Source organism: Quercus lobata, chromosome 6 (genome assembly GCF_001633185.2).
Source record: "Quercus lobata isolate SW786 chromosome 6, ValleyOak3.0 Primary Assembly, whole genome shotgun sequence".
In the NCBI taxonomy this organism is placed as follows: Eukaryota; Viridiplantae; Streptophyta; class Magnoliopsida; order Fagales; family Fagaceae; genus Quercus; species Quercus lobata.
Genome location: NC_044909.1, coordinates 5,568,370 through 5,587,777, shown reverse-complemented (window position 1 = coordinate 5,587,777; position 19,408 = coordinate 5,568,370). Strand labels below are relative to the sequence as shown.

The 19,408-nt window shown below is 35.4% G+C and overlaps 2 protein-coding genes and 1 pseudogene across 2 annotated transcripts; 1 reads left to right on the top strand and 2 right to left on the bottom strand.

The window, feature by feature from the left end:
- Positions 1-3,575: 3,575 nt before the first annotated feature.
- LOC115950915 (probable 3-hydroxyisobutyrate dehydrogenase-like 2, mitochondrial) lies at positions 3,576-5,116 on the top strand. The gene has a single exon (XM_031068191.1). The coding sequence runs from the start codon at positions 3,756-3,758 to the stop codon at positions 4,680-4,682; it is 927 nt and encodes a 308-aa protein (XP_030924051.1). The 5' UTR covers positions 3,576-3,755; the 3' UTR covers positions 4,683-5,116.
- Positions 5,117-5,747: 631 nt separating this feature from the next.
- On the bottom strand, positions 5,748-10,389 carry LOC115950916 (endo-1,3;1,4-beta-D-glucanase-like). Its single transcript, XM_031068193.1, has 7 exons — positions 9,889-10,389; positions 9,532-9,553; positions 7,228-7,357; positions 6,904-6,994; positions 6,685-6,774; positions 6,500-6,600; positions 5,748-6,125 (listed from the first exon to the last, which is right to left on the bottom strand). Exons 1-7 carry the CDS (start codon positions 10,034-10,036, stop codon positions 5,985-5,987), a joined length of 723 nt encoding a protein of 240 aa, XP_030924053.1. The 5' UTR covers positions 10,037-10,389; the 3' UTR covers positions 5,748-5,984.
- Positions 10,390-12,442: 2,053 nt separating this feature from the next.
- LOC115950917 lies at positions 12,443-17,399 on the bottom strand (annotated as a pseudogene).
- Between the last annotated feature and the right edge of the window lie 2,009 nt (positions 17,400-19,408).

The window sequence follows — 19,408 nt, the reverse complement described above, 5'->3', positions numbered from 1 at the left end:
CTAAGAGTCATTCTCATAGAAGGCAACATCACTCATATTTGACTAAAAAACTAAAAGAGCATTACATGGGGAAAGTCATTTACGTGCATGATGACAGGGGATAAACTTAACCAACCTATGCACACGACTGGACATGCTCTCTCTCCCTCCAGTTGCACCCATTCTTTCCCTTCAATCATGAAGTCACCACAGAAGGACTCATAATATCATATTGTACCTCTGGACTCATTTTATCATGCTATTGAAACACCATAAGTCCAATATTGTTCTATGGCTAGAGCTACAAACTGTCAAGATAAGTCAAAATCTCTCTATATTCAAGATTACATTATTAAGTACATGTTAATTGATTGTTATTGCACCGCTGGATGCAAGTTACTTTAATATCATCTCACCATTTAATAAACATGATCTCACTAGTACTTCATTAATGAACATACATATTAATAAATCGATCTACCACCATTGCACATATATTTTTTGGAAACAAACTATCATTGGACATATATTATTTTGGACATGAACCATTGCTAGACATACCTTATTATTTGAACATGAACTGTGAACCGCAATTGGATATGGACTATTGGACTCATCCCATTGTTGGACATTTGGTACCTAATTAATTATTTTCTAATATAGGACATCACTTCATATACATAATAATAACGTATCAACTCACCATCTAATCAAAACTATCATGCTAAGCATATTATTTATTTATTTCAACTATTGTCATGATTTTAAGACTTTGGGCTTCATCTATTTTGTAGGCTTAAAAATACACCAGAAGCCATTAGTCTATACAGCCCAATGTCGAGTTTCAAGTTGAACTCCCTAAAACAAATTTGGGCTTAGAAAAGTCACACTTCTAGCAGGAGACACGTGGCTACACGCAAAAAACCGCCCCCGACATTTTGGTGACTCCACTGGGGACTGATAAAGTATAGCCTCTAAAAGTCTAGAGTCACATGTCATGAAGAAGATCTCAACTCCGATGTATCACACGCTCAATATCTCTTGATCCAACAGCTCACGGAGCTGAGTCATGACATTATTATGTTCAAGATGTTTGGTGAAATGCCAAGCCACCTATCTCTCAACATTCTCCACCTAATGAAAAGTACATTGACATCTTTGCTTAAGAGTACAACATGATGCTTAGTTTAGATCTTGACTTGGTGATACATGCTCTCAATGTCAAGCCATGAAGAGATTTATCATGACATATGGACTGTCCACTGCTGCACCCATGTCATTACACTAATGGACTGCCATAAGTTCACTGATATACGTTGCTCAATGACACTTTTGTAAATATTTAGAAAAATGTGAGGCCCACTTGATTAGACAACACATAAAGCTTCCTTCTATAATTCCAACTAGGGGGCGCACTTATCAACTTAAAAAAAAAAAAAACACACACACACACACACACACACACATACCAAACACACAATTATGTTTTTTCATAGACTGAAACATGTTATTTGAAATATGGTACTAAACACATTTTTTGCTTTATGAATACTGTAAACACGTGTTTTCCTAACACCTTTTAAACCACAGTTTTCACATCATTTTAAATAACAATACTAAAAATCTCAAACCCAATGGGCCCTAAGCCACTCATAACAATTGCTCATTTTAGAGTGTTTAAACAATGAATTTAGAGAACTTTTTTTACTAGTTTTCTGTATTCAAACAATGTTACTCAATAGCACTTGTAAATATTTTAAAAATTGTAGATCCCACACTTTAAAAAATAAGCACACACACATATTAAATACACAATTATATTTTCTCACTTTTGAAAACACATTTTTTTGCATAATAAATACTTTAAATAATTGTTTTTAGGCGTAATCGCACTTTTAGTCCCTACATTTTGAACTTTTTCCATTTTGGTCCTTACATTTTATTTTTTCTACTTTTAGTCCCTAAAACCAATTAGCGCGTCTCATTTTAGTCCTTTCCGGCATCTAACTAGCGGAAAAGGCTGACGTGGCAGCTGGAGCGAATAAAAAAATAATATAAAATGCCAGTCAACATTTAATTTTTTTAAAAATAATTTATAAATTTTAACTAAATAAAAAAATTAAAAACAAGAACACAAAGAACACAAAAAAAAACCCAGAACCAAACACAAACTCAAATTTAAAAACACAAAAAAGAAGAAGAAGAAGGAATTCAAAATCCCAAAATGGCAGAACACAGGAGCATAGACCCAAAAAAAATCATACATTCTCAAACCTTCGTCTCTCTCTCTCTCTCTCTCTATTCCAAACCCAGCTCAAACACAAACCCAGAACCAACCCTTCCAAAACATTCTCAAACCTTCCTCTCTCTCTCTCTCTTCGAAAACTCTCACAAATATCTTTCAAACTTTATGGCTGGCCTCCTTCACTTATCACCACCACCACCACCACAATCGGCGGTGGTTTTTTCTTTTCTTTCTCTGACCGACCCTCTTTTCTATATCTCTCGATTCACTCAAACTCATACCTAAATGGCTCAAGCTCATCCTCTCTAGATTCTATCTCATAGATCGATGTCTTTCTCTCTTAAATCGGTGTTTTTCTCTCTCAGATCAGTGGGTCTCTGTCAAATCGATGAGTCTTTCTCTTTCATCTCTCTATCTCTCTGTTCAGTGGTGGAGATCACGCTTGAGGTTGAGATTGAGATAGATGGTCGTGTATTCCGATGGTGGGTTTGTGGATTGTGATTCCGATGAGTGGGTTTTCGAGTTGGAGATCTGGGTTTGTGGATTTATGGCAGATTGGTGGGTTTGTGGGTTGTGATTCCGATGAGTGGGTTTTTGAGTTGTAGATAAGTGGGTTTATGGGTTTGTGGCGAAATGGTGGGATCTAGAGGATGGTGGAGATCAGTGCGTGTTCGAGTTGGAGATCAGTGGGTTTGTGGGTTCAAATTTCTGGGTATGTAAATCTTGAACGGCGCTTGATCCACAAAAATGAGATGTGGAGGTTAAAGGGCAAAACAGAGGGATTGAGCTGAGTTTGTGTTTGGTTCTGGGTTGGTTCTGGGTTTGTGGTTGAGCTGGGTTTGTGTTGAGCAATCAAGTTTTCTTACAATATTCTTTTATGATTTTTCTGTGTTCGATTTCTGGGTTTGTATGATTTTTTTGGGTTTGTGCTCTTGTGTGTTCTGCCATTTTGGGATTTTGAATTCCTTCTTCTGCTTCTTTTTTGTGTTTTTAAATTTGAGTTTGTGTTTGGTTCTGGGTTTTTTTTTTGTGTTCTTTGTGTTCTTGTTTTTAATTCTATTTTTAATTTTTTTATTTAGTTAAAATTTATAAATTATTTTTTAAAAAATTAAATGTTGACTGGCATTTTATATTATTTTTTTATTCGCTCCGGCTGCCACCTCAGCCTTTTCCGCTAGTTAGATGCCGGAAAGGACTAAAATGAGACGCGCTAATTGGTTTTAGGGACTAAAAGTGAAAAAAATAAAATGTAAGGATTAAAATGAAAAAAGTTCAAAATATAGGGACTAAAAGTGCGATTACGCCTTCTTTTTTATGGCACTTTTTAAACCACGGTACAAATATTATCAAACACTTCCCAAACAGGCCAATATGCACTTAACTAAAAATACGGTAGGCCGATTACCATGAGTACTATAGTAATGTTGATACAAAAAGAGCCTCTTATCTTAATTGAATCACCCAAACCAAATCCATTAAAGCCAGAAGAACAAGATTCAATATTCAACCACTGCAAATCAAATCAAATCAAATGGGGACTCCCTTCCCAAACCCCATCACTCCTTCCCAAACTCGCATAGGTTGGATCGGCATAGGCGTAATGGGCGCTGCCATGGCCTCTCGCCTCCTCTCTGCTGGTTTCTCACTCTCCTTCTACGCTCGCAACCCTTCCAAACCTTCATCCCTCTCTCTCCAATCCCAAGGCGCCGTTCTCGCCTCTTCCCCACGCGACCTCGCTCGTTCCTGCGATGTCATCTTCACCATGCTCGGACACCCACCAGATGTTCGACAAATTGTCCTCGACTCGGATGGCCTCCTCTCCGGCCTAAATCCAAACTCTGTCATTGTTGACACTACCAGCAGTCACCCTGCACTCGCACGCGAAATTTTCTCCGCTGCACGCAAGATGGATTGCTGGGCTGTCGACGCCCCGGTTTCCGGTGGCGACATTGGTGCTAGAGATGGGAAATTGGCTATACTCGCTGGTGGTGATGGTGAAGTTGTGAAGTGGCTGACACCCTTGTTTGATATTTTAGGGAAGGTCACGTATATGGGTCTAGCGGGTTGTGGCCAGAGTTGTAAGATAGGGAATCAGATTGTTGTGGGAGCGAATTTATTGGGGCTGAGTGAAGGGTTGGTGTTTGCGGAGAAGGCGGGTTTGGATGTTGGGCAGCTCTTCGAGGCGGTGAGGAGTGGGGCGGCGGGGTCGGTGGTGATGGAGTTGTTTGGGGAGAGGATGATAGGGAGGGACTTTAGGCCAGGTGGGTTTGCAGAATATCATGTGAAGGATTTGGGGATGGGTGTGGATGTTGTGGAGCAAGGTGATGATGAGAAGGTTGTGGTTTTACCTGGGGCAGCATTGTGTAAGCAGTTGTTTTCTGGGATGGTTGCTAACGGGGATGGGAAGCTTGGCACTCAGGGCTTGATCACTGTTATACAGAGACTCAATGGCAAGTGAGAGCTTAAACAATTTCCAATCTTTGCAATAATGTTTGGGGTTTATGCATGGTTTTTCATGAAAGTTAAGGCAATGTGTAGAGCATAAAGTATGTTATGCAATGGGCATACATGGCATAATTCTTTTATGTCTGTGAGATCCATACAGCATGCGAGAATGACGTTTTATGTGTTTATTACATAAGGTATCGGCCTCGAGTGAGATTGAGGTGGAATGGTGTTAAGTGGTAGGAATTTGTTCTTGGTTCATTTTGCTTGGCTGGTTCTGTATTTGTCCAAGATGTTTGGTGATTATAATTAGTGAATCTTGGTCTGCATTTTGTTCTGCTCTGCAATGGGTTTCTTAAGAGTTGTTTCTTTAGAGATGAAAATTAATGAAAGACGATTGTAAAAGACCTCAATGCGTGTAATTTGGAAAATTAGCGTTTTTTCTTTTCTTGATATTAAAGTAAATCGGTTTGCAAGAGCAGAAAAATATGTACTAATTTTCTTTTGGGAAAATGTATAAAAAAACACCTAACGAGACAAAAGTCAAAGGTGAGTCTTGTATGTGGACGTTTGAAACCGAAATAAGATCTCAAGTTGACATCTTGATACACTAATTTTCCATAATGATAAATAGATTCAATGGTGAGTCTGCCGTGGGAAGAGCTGTTTCTTTCTTGCTTGAATGTTTTTTTTTTGTGGGGGGGGGGGTGTGGTTGTTGTTTCCATTCAGTAATAATCGTGAATTAATGAAAAAATGCTTTCACAATTTTAACTAAAATTCAGCTAACATGGCATTGCATATCCTGCACTATGTGTGATTAATGAAAACATGCTTTCACAATTTTAACTAAAATTCAGCTAACGTGGCATTGCGTATCCTGCACTATGTGTGACTATCATATACTGTAATATCATAACTGAAATTTAGCTGGAAGACTGCACTTTGTGCTGGCTGTAGCTAAGCATCAACTCAAATTTAATACCTTTCTCTGTATATGCCTTGTGAGTAATATTTTCATATCTCATGCTTTAGTAGAGTCTTGCACTTTGAAGTGAACATATAGCTTCAAATAAAATGAATGGCAAACAAGAATTGGCCATTTAATTAAGACAATTTCAATCAACATTCTAAATTGTACTAATTGAAAATAATATCATTAGTAAAATAATCATCCATGAGTATGTAATTATCACCAAATTTCAGAAACAAGGATGCTGATTTCTGCATACAATACATGGAAAATTAGTCTTCTAGGCACATTGCCTTACAAGCACGTTCAAACCCACAGAGTTCACTTTCATGTATAAACAATTTTCACTTGACATACTTGGTAAACCAATTTAACATGTCCAATTGGGCCTCTTCAGCACTCTTGACGGCTGACTCATCCTCAAGATTGTACCTCACTGACCATCCATGAGCCACACCAGGGAATATTTTCACAAAGCTATCAAACTGTAAGATATACATAATAGGAGGTTAAATAAAAGCAACTGAATTAATTTTGACATGCAAAGCAGAAAAATCACTCCATATTTGTTGTTGGAAGAAGAAATCACATATTTAATAAAAGTAGCCAGAATATTTACATGCCCCAATGCTTGAACTTCGAAGAGATTATGCTCTCTTATTGAGAGAAATTTTTTCTGACCATTAATTATATGCCTTGAAATTCCAGTATTATTACCCAGGCTTCATTAAATTCTGTAAATATTCTATGATGGCTAATTTAATTCAACAAATGTTTTAAATTGGAACATAACATTCACATCTATAAAATTTAAAATCATGATGAGAGAATCAAGGAATGACCTTTTCTTAGGTCTTACCTCAGATTTTTCTGACAACTTCTTTCCAAACTCTTTCAATTGTTCAGGTGGGGAGGTATGGTCAATCTCAGCTCCCAATATAGCAATAGGAACCTTAACATCTGAAAAAAAATGAACCTTAACACCTTAGACAACATGCAATCAGTAGCATTAATTAGCATGAGCTTGACAATTGGGAGACTAACCATCAATTTCATCTTCCGTGATCTTTCCAGGATGTAACACGACAGCAGCCTGAATGTCAGTAGAACTTGCTAATTTCGCTACTACCTTCCCTGGTAAATATGAAGGGAAGCTAGACATTAGTAGCTGAAGCACTATAGGTTTTCTATGCAAAAACTAATTTCAAATCATTCAAGCATGAAGTCATACAACAAATTTAAAATTGAAAGCAAATCACTTACCTCCCCAGCAAAAACCTGCAGCCCCTATGGCAGAAACTCCTCTACTCTTCAGAGCCGTAAGCACAGGTTTGGCATCTTCATATCCTTTATCCTAGAAGGAAATAGGATTCAAATTCAGCACAAAGCAATCAGAAACGTTCAAGCCATACATGATAGATAATAAGCCATTTTATTTCAATCAACTAAGACCCTGAACAAAACGTGCATAAATGTTCAATTTGGACATCAAAGGCAAATCAATATGTGCCCTGTTTGATTTCTTGATTCTTGCACAATTTGTCATATGCCCACCCATAGATTGCAACTGAGAAGCAAGGAACTAACCGTGTTGTGAGTTTTTCGCCATGAGTCTCGATCAAATGTAGGGTCATTAAAATTAATAATAGGGTCCCCATAAAAAAAATCAGGAACTACCACCAAATATCCAGCTGACGCAACTTTGTCTGCAAGTTTCCTTCACAGCAAGACAATGCATAATATTAATTTCATACTAGTGAACAGCATTTACTTCCACCAATTCAAACTATAGAGGACAACTGGATATCATTTGGCTTGAGTTTAGATAATTTATGGTTGAATATATCATTAGCATGTGAAAGACTACTAGGTGGCATGAGAAAAATCATTTATATGGTAAGAGAAGAAGAAAAGTATGTGTCCTGTACTTAGTTTACTGTTTCAGACTTGTGACCTGGAAATTTTATATTTAGAATGCATATGCACAAGAAGAACAAATAACAATTAGGAACAAGTTTGCTTTACAAGCTCTTAAAATCAGTATGGGGAAACTACCAAAAGGAAAAAGAAAAAGAAAAAACCCTTATGATTTGCCTGTAAAACATGGAGACCCACTAAACTCTAAAATGTGACACATAACACCCCTGTAGTCGTGTTTTAGTTGGAACTGTTACATCTTCCATTACTATTGATGGTAAATAACACATGCCTCACACATACATTTACACAATTCAAAACAAAGACTAAAAAGACATGAATATTTCCCATCTCTTTCTGACGGCTATGAACCATAAAGGCTAAAATTGAGCCATTTAAGCCTTTATAACTGTTGGAAACTTTTCTCTGTTTTAACCTTCTAGGGTGTGCAAGTGTCCATGTGAGGCCAACACTATCAACAATAACGAAAAATGTTATGGTTAAAAGAAAACCATGACCACAAGGTGGTTGTGTGTCACAATTCAAAGTTTGTTTTACAAGCAAAGCACAATGGTTTGTTTTTATTTTTTATTTTTAAATAATTTTCCCTTATAGATATTTGCTACTTCATTTTTCTTATTCTTCTTTGAAATCAGAGGCGTAAAGTTTATGAGCTCATCATTGTATTCACATTTCTTGTTTCATGATTCTCATAAAATCAATCAGTGAAACTCTCAATTCTACACTCACATTTAGATCCATTTTATGCACAGTAATAAAATAATACATTTCTTTTGCTAACTCACATTATTTGATTAGCTAAAATTTTCATTCCTCCAAAGGCTTTGAAATATATTTAAAATGATGTCAAAATATTATAGCCATGATAGGCCTGGTGTTGCTCCATATTAAGGGTTGCTTGTTTGTCATCATCCTTTGAATGACTTTTTAAAGGCAGAGAAACCAAATTGTAAAATAATGGCATTCATGAAGTTAACAACACATTTAGTTATGTGAAAATTTTCAAATTACTAGTGTTGGGTCTTGTTTGGTCCAGACACATAAGGGCTTATTCACTTATTCATGCCCCAAGCCATCAGGCATTTTATAAAACTAAGTGGCGGCCAGCACACAAAGCAACAGACACACACAAACGCACAAATACATAGATAGTGAGATATACACAAGAGGCTAAGAGAACACACAAGTGAAAGAGATAAGGGTTTGGGTGAGAGTTTTCTTTCCCCCTACCATGGCCATTGAAAACTATTGAAAGCAAGTGTCTGAAAGGTGTTTGGGGTCTCATTGTTGTGTAACCTCAAGTTGTGTGATAAAACTTGAGTAGAAAACCATTGTGTGCAACCCATGGATGTAGGCTTAGTGTAAACCAAGTAAATCTTGTGTGTGCATTGTGTATGCCTTCTATGTGTTTGATAATTTGTCTCTTATATTCGATATTGCATATATAGCCAGCTTAGCCTTGGTATTTGTCATGGCTAATTTCCAATACCTCTGTGTTGGTAAATTTATAATTTTTTTTTTTTTATAAGATAATTTTATTGAAAAGAGACTGCTTCATGCAGAATGACATAAATCAGCCTAAGAATTACAAACAAAAACAGAAAATTTAGACTTGCTCGACAATCTTGGTGGAGACTTTGCTCTCACCAAGAGGTGGTTAGTTTTTCCCAACAACTAGTACATGTATTGTGAAGAAATCCTTGATCCTAGAGAATGAAAGATTTATAAGCTCAGCTAGCTATACTTTCAAAACCAATCTTATGTTTCTGTGCTTTTCCTTTAATTATCTAATTTACTAATGTTGTCACAAAATTATATCCTCTTATTTTGAGTGACAGTTTTCTTCTAAAATGGAAGCAAGCACCAAAATATGTAACTAGTTGCCTCTATTGATTTGAACCATTTAGTAAGTTACAAAACACCTGATCCAGTAAAACAAAGAAATCATCGTACCTTAAATTGGGTGCTTCATACCCTGTAAAACATCACCAGATGATACAAAAATTAAATTGTAGCTCCAAGGAACATTGTCAAATCTATGTATTACATAAAAAAGCAAATTCCACATTCACACACATATGTATATAAGTGAAAGTCGTGAAATTATAAATTGAATAACAACAAAATCATCCAAACCCAGATGGCAAAAAAAGTTTTTTTGTTTGTTTGTTTTCCTTTAAATGTTTATTATCAATTAAAAAAACTGATCAAAACCCACATCTCTAAACTTTTTGAATTATAGATTCAAGAATTTAACATTTACGTGCATGTTATAGTGAAGAAGGAAACACAAGTAAGATGGGTTGGTACCAAAAACATCGGAAATGAGAAGGATGGCAAGCTTGGAATCTGGAGAGCCAGTGATATAGGTTTGAAGGCCTCCAAATTCTTGGACTGTCCCTGCTCCACAGGTTGAGCTCAGAGTTGGTGGGTTCTCAAAGCACTGAGAGCTTGACATCTTTACAATTTTGAGTGGCAGTGTTGAAGTGTGAAAGTCAGGAGTGAGGAGAAAAGTGGAGGGAATCTCAGGTCTTATAGAGAAGACAGCGTCACTGCTTACGTACGTGTAAGGGTAAAAAATAGAAATGTTTGACAATTCTAGTACCAGGTTGTTTACCGGAACTATCTTTATGCTGTAAATTATAACCGATGATCTGTCACTTTTATATTAACCTACAATTTTTTATCAGTTATTTTTATTTTATTGTATCAGAGTTGTGTCAAAGTTATGGTATAAAATAGTGTAGTCTTAGGTTCTTTTAATGTTTGACACGTCCGGAAACACAAGCAAAAATAATATTAGTTTGGATTTAGTGTTTAGTACAAATGGGATCGTGTCGAAGTGGATTGCATTTGATCCACAATAACCAAATTCATATAAATAATTTTTATTTTTATTTGACTTTAATTTTGAGTTTTAAATAATGAATTGAGTTATTAAAACTTAAAAGAGTTTTAATGGTTATATTGACAAATTCTTCATTTTCGGCATTTTTTTAAATAGGTTGAAATGGGTCTTGGTCCTATCAACTCTATACATGTTTATTAAAAATGTTGAAATAAGTTTGTTTGTATCAACCCAACATGACCTATGTGTTAAGTGCGTTAAATGGATCGTGTTTTTAAACTAGTGGTTGATGGATTTTGACATTACTATTAAATATGCCACATTAATATTGATCCATGTAGTTAAATACTCATGTCTAGATACAAACACGATCCACTATCATGAAATGAGTGAAGGAATCCTAGGTCATCTCTCAAAAATAGCAATTCATTATTCTAGCCATAATATACTAATATTCCTTCTCTCTCGGTCACGTCATTATGTTACCTTTTGTTTTATTTTTGTTTTTGCTTTAATAGATAAAATAGACTTCATCTTATGACATCCATTCTATAATAATTTATTATTAGACTAAGATACAATTTATTTATTCTTTGTTATTAGATTAAGATACTAATTGGTTTTTTTATGTATAAAGGATTTGAACCTAAGAAGAGACCTTACTGATCGAAAATGAATCATTATTTTGAAGGTGCCATTTTTTAATCCATTTCATAATAATTGATTCATTCTTGTCATTAGGCAAAGACACAAATTGGTTTTTGTGTATAATAAAGGATCTGAACCTAGAGACAATACTGATTGAAAATGAATTATTATTTTGAAACCGCAATTTTTTTAATTTAATACTATCCCATCAAATCATGAAAACACCTCGAGAAACTAGCTACTTGACTACTTCCCTACTCTTACACACACACACACACAAATTCATCAAGTTTCTATTGTCAAAAATTTTAAATACACATAAATCAGGCTTTTGCTGGCTGTAGCATGAGGTTATGCTACTGTGAATTAAACATCAGACAAGAGTGTGAACAGTCCAAATTAACAATCCTCTAAGTATTAACTCAAATTCAATTGTAGCTTATGCTCAATTAGTAAAGTCTCTGATGGTTAAATAAGAGATCTAGGATTCAATCTTCACTGTGTATCTCTCACAATTTTCTCTTGCTTTCAATATTTTTCTCTCCCTTTTACTTGCTCTCCCTCATGCAGTTCTTCAAGACTGCACTGTCCTCAGTCTCATTCTCTGGGACTTCTCTTACTCACTGGCAAAATGGCCTCCCCTTTTATTTCTTCATCTTTTCCTTCTTTTCTTCCTTTCACACTCTTGATATCAATTCACAATAAATACATCCCACTTGCCTTGACTTTGCTTCAGCCAATTTCATTTTTCTTCGACTCTCCCTTAGGTCGAATAGCCTTAATGCATCAGCCCATTTCTTTTCTCTTTTTCTCCTTAGCGTGTCCGACATGCCTAAGCCAACCAACCTAATAATCATGCTGACTTTTGTACATGATTAAGAAAAGTTAAGAGTGATGAAAGACAAGCTCATTTTTTTTAATAAGAAACTTGTAACTTTTATAAAAACGAAGATAACATTGCTACATCATGCAGACTCAATCATAGAAAGGTGTTTCCTCTATCCAAGCTCATTAAATGAGCATGTCTATTACAAGTGGGCTGGACCCATGGTGCAGTGCACCCAACAATATTGTGATTCTTCGTATGACATACTTATTGAGAAACTCTAATCTCACGTAGGATCACCATTAAAGCAAATTTTTTGCCTAGAAATGTCCGGTTAGAGAGGGAATAATAAATAATATTATAAAGTCTCATACTTTAACAGAAGATATCCTGCTCAAGTGAAGATATAGCCAAATGGCCAAAGAGAGAATTGACCTCTTAATTCAGACAATTTTAATTAATATTCTAAATGGTGCTAGTACAAAATGATATCGTAAGTAAAATAATCAGCCATAAGTAATTATTACCAAATTTCTGAAACAAGGGTGCTAATCTTTTTTTTTTTTATAATTCAATTATTGCAACAAGTGACAGAGGGGTATTCAAATCTTGGTTCTTTTCACTAGAGAGACCAAACAATACTACTAAAGTACAAGCTTTTAGGTGAAACAAAGACACTAATTTCTGCATATAATACATAGATAATTACCCGTCTTCTAGCCACATTACCTTACATTATTTCAACCCTCACATTTCTCTTTCATGTATAAACAAATTTTCACTTGACACACTTGGTAAACCAATTTAACATGTCCAAATGGGCCTCTTCAGCACTCTTGACAGCTGACTCATCGTCAACATTGTACCTCACTGTCCATCCATGAGCCACACCAGGATATATCTTCACAAAGCTATCAAACTGAAAGATATAAATAGTAGGAGGTTAAAAAAAGAAGCTGAATTATTGTTAATTTTGATATGCAAAGCAGAAAAATCACTCTTCTTTGTTATAGGAAGAAGAAATAATAACTTTTAGCCAGAAGATTTACTATGCTGGAAGAGATTATGCTCTCTTATCAAGAGAAATGTTTCTGACCATGAATTTCTAGTCATGAAAGAAATTCCAGTATTTTTACCCAGGCTTCATTAAATCCTGGAAATATACTATGATGGAAAATTACTTCAAAAAAAAAAAAAGACTTAAATTGGAACAAAACATTAACATTTATAAAATTCAAAATATCAATGAATGACTTTTTCTTAGGACATACCTCAGATTTTTCTGACAACTTCTTTCCAAATTGTTTCAATCGTTCAGGTGGGGAAGAATGGTCGATCTCAGCTCCAATATTGAAATAGGAATCTTAACATCTGAAATAATGAACCTGAACATCTAAGACAACATGCTACCTGTAACAAATATTTAGCATGAGCTTGAAAAATGGAAGGCTTACTATTGATTTCATCTTCTGTGATCCGTCCAGGATGCAACAAGACCGCAGCCTGAAGGTCAGTAGAACTTGCTAATTTGACCAATACCATTGCTGAAACACATGCACACAAACTAGATGTTAGCAACTGAAGCACTCCAGGTTTACTGTGCCAAGAAATTTTCAAAAAATTCAAGCATTAAGTTCCTCATCAAAGTTGAAATTGAAATCACATCACTTACCTCCCCAACAAAAACCTGCAGCCCCTATGGCAGAGAATCCTTTACTCTTCAAAGCTTCAATCACAGGTTTGGCATCTTCAAATCCTTTTTCCTAGAAAGGAAAATTTATTCAAATTAAGCTCAAAGCAGTCAGAATTAGGTCAGTTCAAGTCATACATTACAGATAAAAAGCATTCAATTTCAACTTTGGCTTTTTAAAAAAAATGCATAGATGTGTAATAGTATGTCAATTAGGACATCAAACACAATTGATATGTGCCCTGCTTATTTTCTTGATTCTTGCACAATTTTTCATATGCCCATCCTGAAGATCGCAACTGAGAAGCAAGAAACTAACTGTGTTGTGAGCTTTCATCCAGGTGTCTCGATCAAATTTAGGGTCACTAAGATCAGTGACAGGGTCACCATGGAAAAAATCAGGAACTACCACAAAGAAGCCAGCTGCTGCAACCTTGTCAGCTAGTTTCCTTCATATAGAAGCAATGCATATTATTAATATCATATAGCTAGGAATAACTGATATTTGAATGCACTTACATCTAGTTTATCTAGAACATAAAAGTAAATTTGGTTGGTGAATAACAAAATTGATGGAACATAAAAAGCTCTAAGACATGGTTGATGGCAGTTTGGATCTATGTGCTTAGTAAAAGTTAAAATATGATAAATCATAGTATCTGAAAAACATTTGCGTCCACTAATTTGAACTATTGAGGACTGGATATTATTTGGCTCAAGTTTAGATAATTTATTGCAAATATATTTCATTAACATTTGAAGGACTAAAAAGCAGCATAAGAAAAATCAAATAAATGGTGAGGACAGAAGAAAATAAAGAAGAAGAAGAAAACATTATATACCCTGGACTAAGTATAGTGTTTCGGACTTGTGATAAGAACACTTCATAATTAGGATGAACTTATGAGAACACTGCATATTTAGGATGCATAGACAATCAACAATTAGAAACAAGTTCACTTTACAAGCCCTTAAAATCTATAATGTGGAAAATGCAGAAAACCCCCTTGTGGTTTGCCTGTAAAACACAAAGACCTCATGAACTTTTATGTTTGACACACAAATCCATGTAATCTTGCTTTAGTGATGATCGTGACTTTTTCCATTACTATTGATGGTAAATAGTATCTGTACCTCACGTGGGCATTTACACACTCTGAAATGAAGGGCAAAAGAGGAGAGTCATTTTTGTTACTATCTCCAACCTCTTTCCAAAGGCTATAATTTCCATGAAATTCAAAGAACTTTAGGTCCCTTTGGCCCTTGGATTGCCTGGTTGTGTTCCATTAGCTAACTAAACATGCCAGAATTTAGGCCAATTACATGTAAATGGCCCAATTTTGGCCTTTATAGCTGTTGGAAAGAGGCATGAAATATTCTTGTCTCTTCTGTCCCCTATTTCATATACATATATAATTGCCCATGCAAGGCACATGTACTATTTACCTTTTTTTTTTTTTTTTTTTACTGAAAAAGGTAGAACAATTTACCTTTAATGATAATGATAAATTGAAACAGTTATACCTAAAACATGACTTCAAGGATGTAATGGGCCACATGTCAAAATTCAGTGATCATGTCTTACGGGCAAACCCCATGAATCCCCTTATGGATACTTGCTATTTCATTTTCTTTCTTGGAAATCAGAGTTTGAAAGTTTATAAGCTAACCATTGAATTCACTCTCCTTGATATCGTCGTTCTCATAATATTCATCAGCCACAATCTTCACTCAAACTAAAAATTTCAATCCTTCCACGAGCTTCGTGTTTCCCACATTCTTGGACTTGATATCACTTATTTTTTATTTTCTTTTTTCTTTATTTTTTTCAAATTCATTAACAATGATGTTAAGGATTGCATGTTATTATCATTATCCTGCGTGGCTGCATCACATCCTTTAAAAGACTTTCTTAGGCAGGAGAACAAAATTGTTGGATAATGATCTTTGTGAAGTTAACAATATATGTATTGGCAGAAATCAAGGAAAATCTAGGCCGGTCACAATTACTCAGTGTTACCAAATCTGGTCCTAATAAACCACCATTAGTTGGAGCCTCCTAAGGAAGCAATTCCAAAATAATCTCTAAGCAATTACTCAAATGATACCAAAGTTGGTCCTAGTCAACTACCTTTACTATTGGAAAATTCTAAGGAGGCAATCACATAATACTTTTTAAGAATCACTCTTTGTACAATCGCTTTTGAATTTAAATTCTTTTTGTATGGAGAATATGTGGTATAATAAAAGGAGATGTAACCTTACTATACTAGCCGAATGAACAAGATACAGTTTCTACTTTCTACTCTCCAAATATTCTCTCTAATGTTTGATTTCTTTGAACATGTACTAGTTTTGTGAAAATTAAGAAGAGAAAACTCTCCGTTCGTCCTTAATCCAATAGAAGGCAAGATTTTATCTCGGAGAATCACTCTTTATAAATTTGGTTTTGAAATTTGAAATTCGTTTTGTATAGAGATTATGTTGTGTTATAAAAGGAGAGGTAACCTTGCTATACTAGCTTTCTAATCTCCAAATGTTCTCTTTACTGTTTGATTTCTTTCTACATGTACTAATTTTGTGAAAATTAAGAAAAGAAGGATCATAGCTGCAAAAAAGCAGATTTCCTTCAAAATCCTTAATCCTAGAGAAGGCAAGATTTATCTCTAAGAGAACCAAGGGAAAAAAAAATAGCAGCTCAGCAAGCCGTCCTTTAAAAATCATTTCTATCACCTAAGTTGTTTTTCTTTTGCTTTAATGATCCAATGTAACTATTGAATGTTGTCACATAACTCTATCCTCTTAGTTTGAGTGACAGTTTTCTTTTATATGTAACTAGTTGCCTCTATATAGCGCAATTGAAATATTTGATCCAGTAAAATAAAGAAATCATCATACCTGAAATTTGGTGCTTCATAACCTGCAAAACACCACAAGATGATACATAAAAAAAATGAATTATAGCTCCAAGGAACATAATCAAATTTATGTCTAATAAAGATAGATCATATTCCTTATTTGTAATGCTATACTTTATCTCCAAGAAAACTGAAGAAATCCACCCCCCCCCCCCCACACACACACACACCCCACCCTCCAGACACACACACATTACACAACAACAACAACAAAAGGCAAGCCTTTGGTCTCAAATTTTGTTGGGGTTGACTATTGATTATCAACTACTAATCATGGTCAATCACATATTCTTTCTTATCGTTTTATTCTATCAAAGTCATATTCTTTGTTACTTCATTAACAACGATATCATTCAAACCCAGGTGGCCAATTTTTTAAAAAAAAATGTTTATTGGGAATTATAATCGCTTTGCAAGGAAAGCTTCCACAAAACTAATCAAAACCCAGGTCCAAAACTTTTGAATTAGAGAATCAAGAATGCAAACATGTACATAAACATCATGTATATAAAACACATAAAGAAACAAAGGAACCCAAGTAAGAGAAAAGAAGATAGGTACCAAAACCATCGGAAAGAAGAAGGATGGCAAGCTTAGAATGAGGAGAGCCAGTGACATAAGTTTGAAGGCCTCCAAACTCTTGGACTGTCCCTGCTCCACAGGTTGAGCTCAAGGTTGGTGCGTTCTGAAAGCACTGAGAGCTCGACATTTTGGTTACAATTGTGATCAGTGGCTGAGTCTGAGCTGCAGTGTCAAAAGTGTTGAAGATTTGGAAGGAAAAGTGGAGAGGGAAGCTGAGGTTTTACAGAGAAGAAGACATGAATGGAGTAAACGTCACTACTTACGTCAAAGGACGCTTTGGCTTGGTCCGTCTCATCCCTCCAAAAATAACAATTTGTTATTCCTGCTTATCAAAAACAAACCATTTATTATAGGATAATTACATGGTTTACCTCTAATTTAACTTGTCTATCCGTGATTTCAATTTTAACACTTTACCCACTTGTGATTCTCTCCGTTACTAATCCGTAACCTACCTCTGTTAAAATTAAGGATAAATAGGTATTTTTTCTCAAGTTTTATGTCTCTCTCCTCCCAAAACAAAAAATAGCACAAAAATGCAAGAGAAAGAAGATCAAAAAATTTCTCCAGTTGGCCAGAGACGCCACTGAAGCTGAATTAGTTCCTTGTCCCTCCATGAAAATTGGGTTCTAATCTTACAACTTAACTCTATAAAAACCCAAAATTTGAAATCTAAATATAAATTAAATTTCAATAATAACAAAAACTAACACCATGGTAAAAGGACCAAGGGTCCAAAACAAATCTCTCCAATGCGATTCTGGAGCTGGTCGTAGAAATCGATGCCCCAATTGAGAGGCTGTTGTGATTCATCAGAAGAAGAAGGGCAACGGACATTTAAATGAGTGAAGGCATCGTTGTAGGCCTGGCGGTGCAAGTGCTCGAACTCGAGGATCATGTCGTCGCAATCGAATACCAAAGCTTGTAGAGAAGCCGAAGCCGAAACTGAGAGCTGTTTCTTGGAGGAGCTGAGAGATTTTGATCTGAAGGTTCGAAAGAGCCAAAAAGTAGTGACTAAAGCTGAATTAGTTCCTTGTCCCTCCATGAAAATTGGGTTCTAATCTTATAGCTTAATGATTTTTCGAAGATGTTTCATTAAGTCAGTGATCTTGTATAGGTTGATCTGGGTTTTTTTTTTTTTTTGGGAGTATGTTCTTCATGTTCAAGATTTGTGTGAATGGAGAGAGAGACAAATACCACTTTTTGATCTTTTTTCTCTTGTATTTTTGTGCTATTTTTTGTTTTGGGAGGAGAGAGACATAAAACTTGAGCAAAAATACCTCTTTATCCTTAATTTTAACAGAGATGGGTTACGGATTAGTAACGGAGAGAATCACAAGCGGGTAAAGTGTCAAAATTGAAACCACGGATAGACAAGTCAAATTAGAGGCAAACCACAGGTGAGTAAAGTGTAATTATCCCATTTATTATTCTAGGCTTAATATACTACTAATATATTCCTTCTCTACAGATCAAACCTTTTTTTAACCCACTATATATCAAAGCTATATAGACACTACAAATTTGATACCTTCTAAGAGCATTTGCAGCAGTATAGCTAAATAGCTATATTGCTATTTTAGCTACACCAAAACACAAAAAAGAGGGCTGCAGCAGTGGAGCTATACTTAGAATTTTTTACCTTTTTGCTACAGTGCACATCAATAAATAGATGTTCACTGTAGCTGAAAGCTAAAAAGAAAAATAATTTTTTATTCTATGTTCACACTACTTTTTTTATTTTTTATTCTTTCATTCTCCTTTCTCCGTCTCTCTCTCCTCACTGCCTCTCCATCTCTTCTTTCTTCCTCCAAACCCTTCTTTCTTCCTGAAGTGGGCCTTTTTGGTTATATTGGGTTGGGCTGCCTCCTGCGGTACTGGGCCCAAATATTCTGAGTAAGGGAGTTGAGACCGGTCCAACTGCAACTCAATTTGGTCCGACTTGTGTGCAAACTATGCCTCATTCGCCAAGAGTGTGCTTACAGCGAGCAGAGCTGTTTTAGATGCGTCGTGGCAGACAGATATGATAATAATAAGATAAAAAAAAGTACTTGACTTCTTAATTAAAGTGAAAAGATAATCCCTAATCAAGAAAAGATAGTCACAGTTTAACAACAATTACTTTTATAAAGAAAGTAAGGGAATAAATGGGTAGTATATGGGTTAATCAAAAGAATAAAGAAATCAGATTAAATCTGATCCGCAGGACCAAAACCAGAGAGGGAAGAACGTCTCTTCTCAAAGTGAATAATCTCCCAAGGAAATCCTACTATGGAAATTAATCACTTTGAGGGAAAAGAAGCTGAATGGTTGGTGCA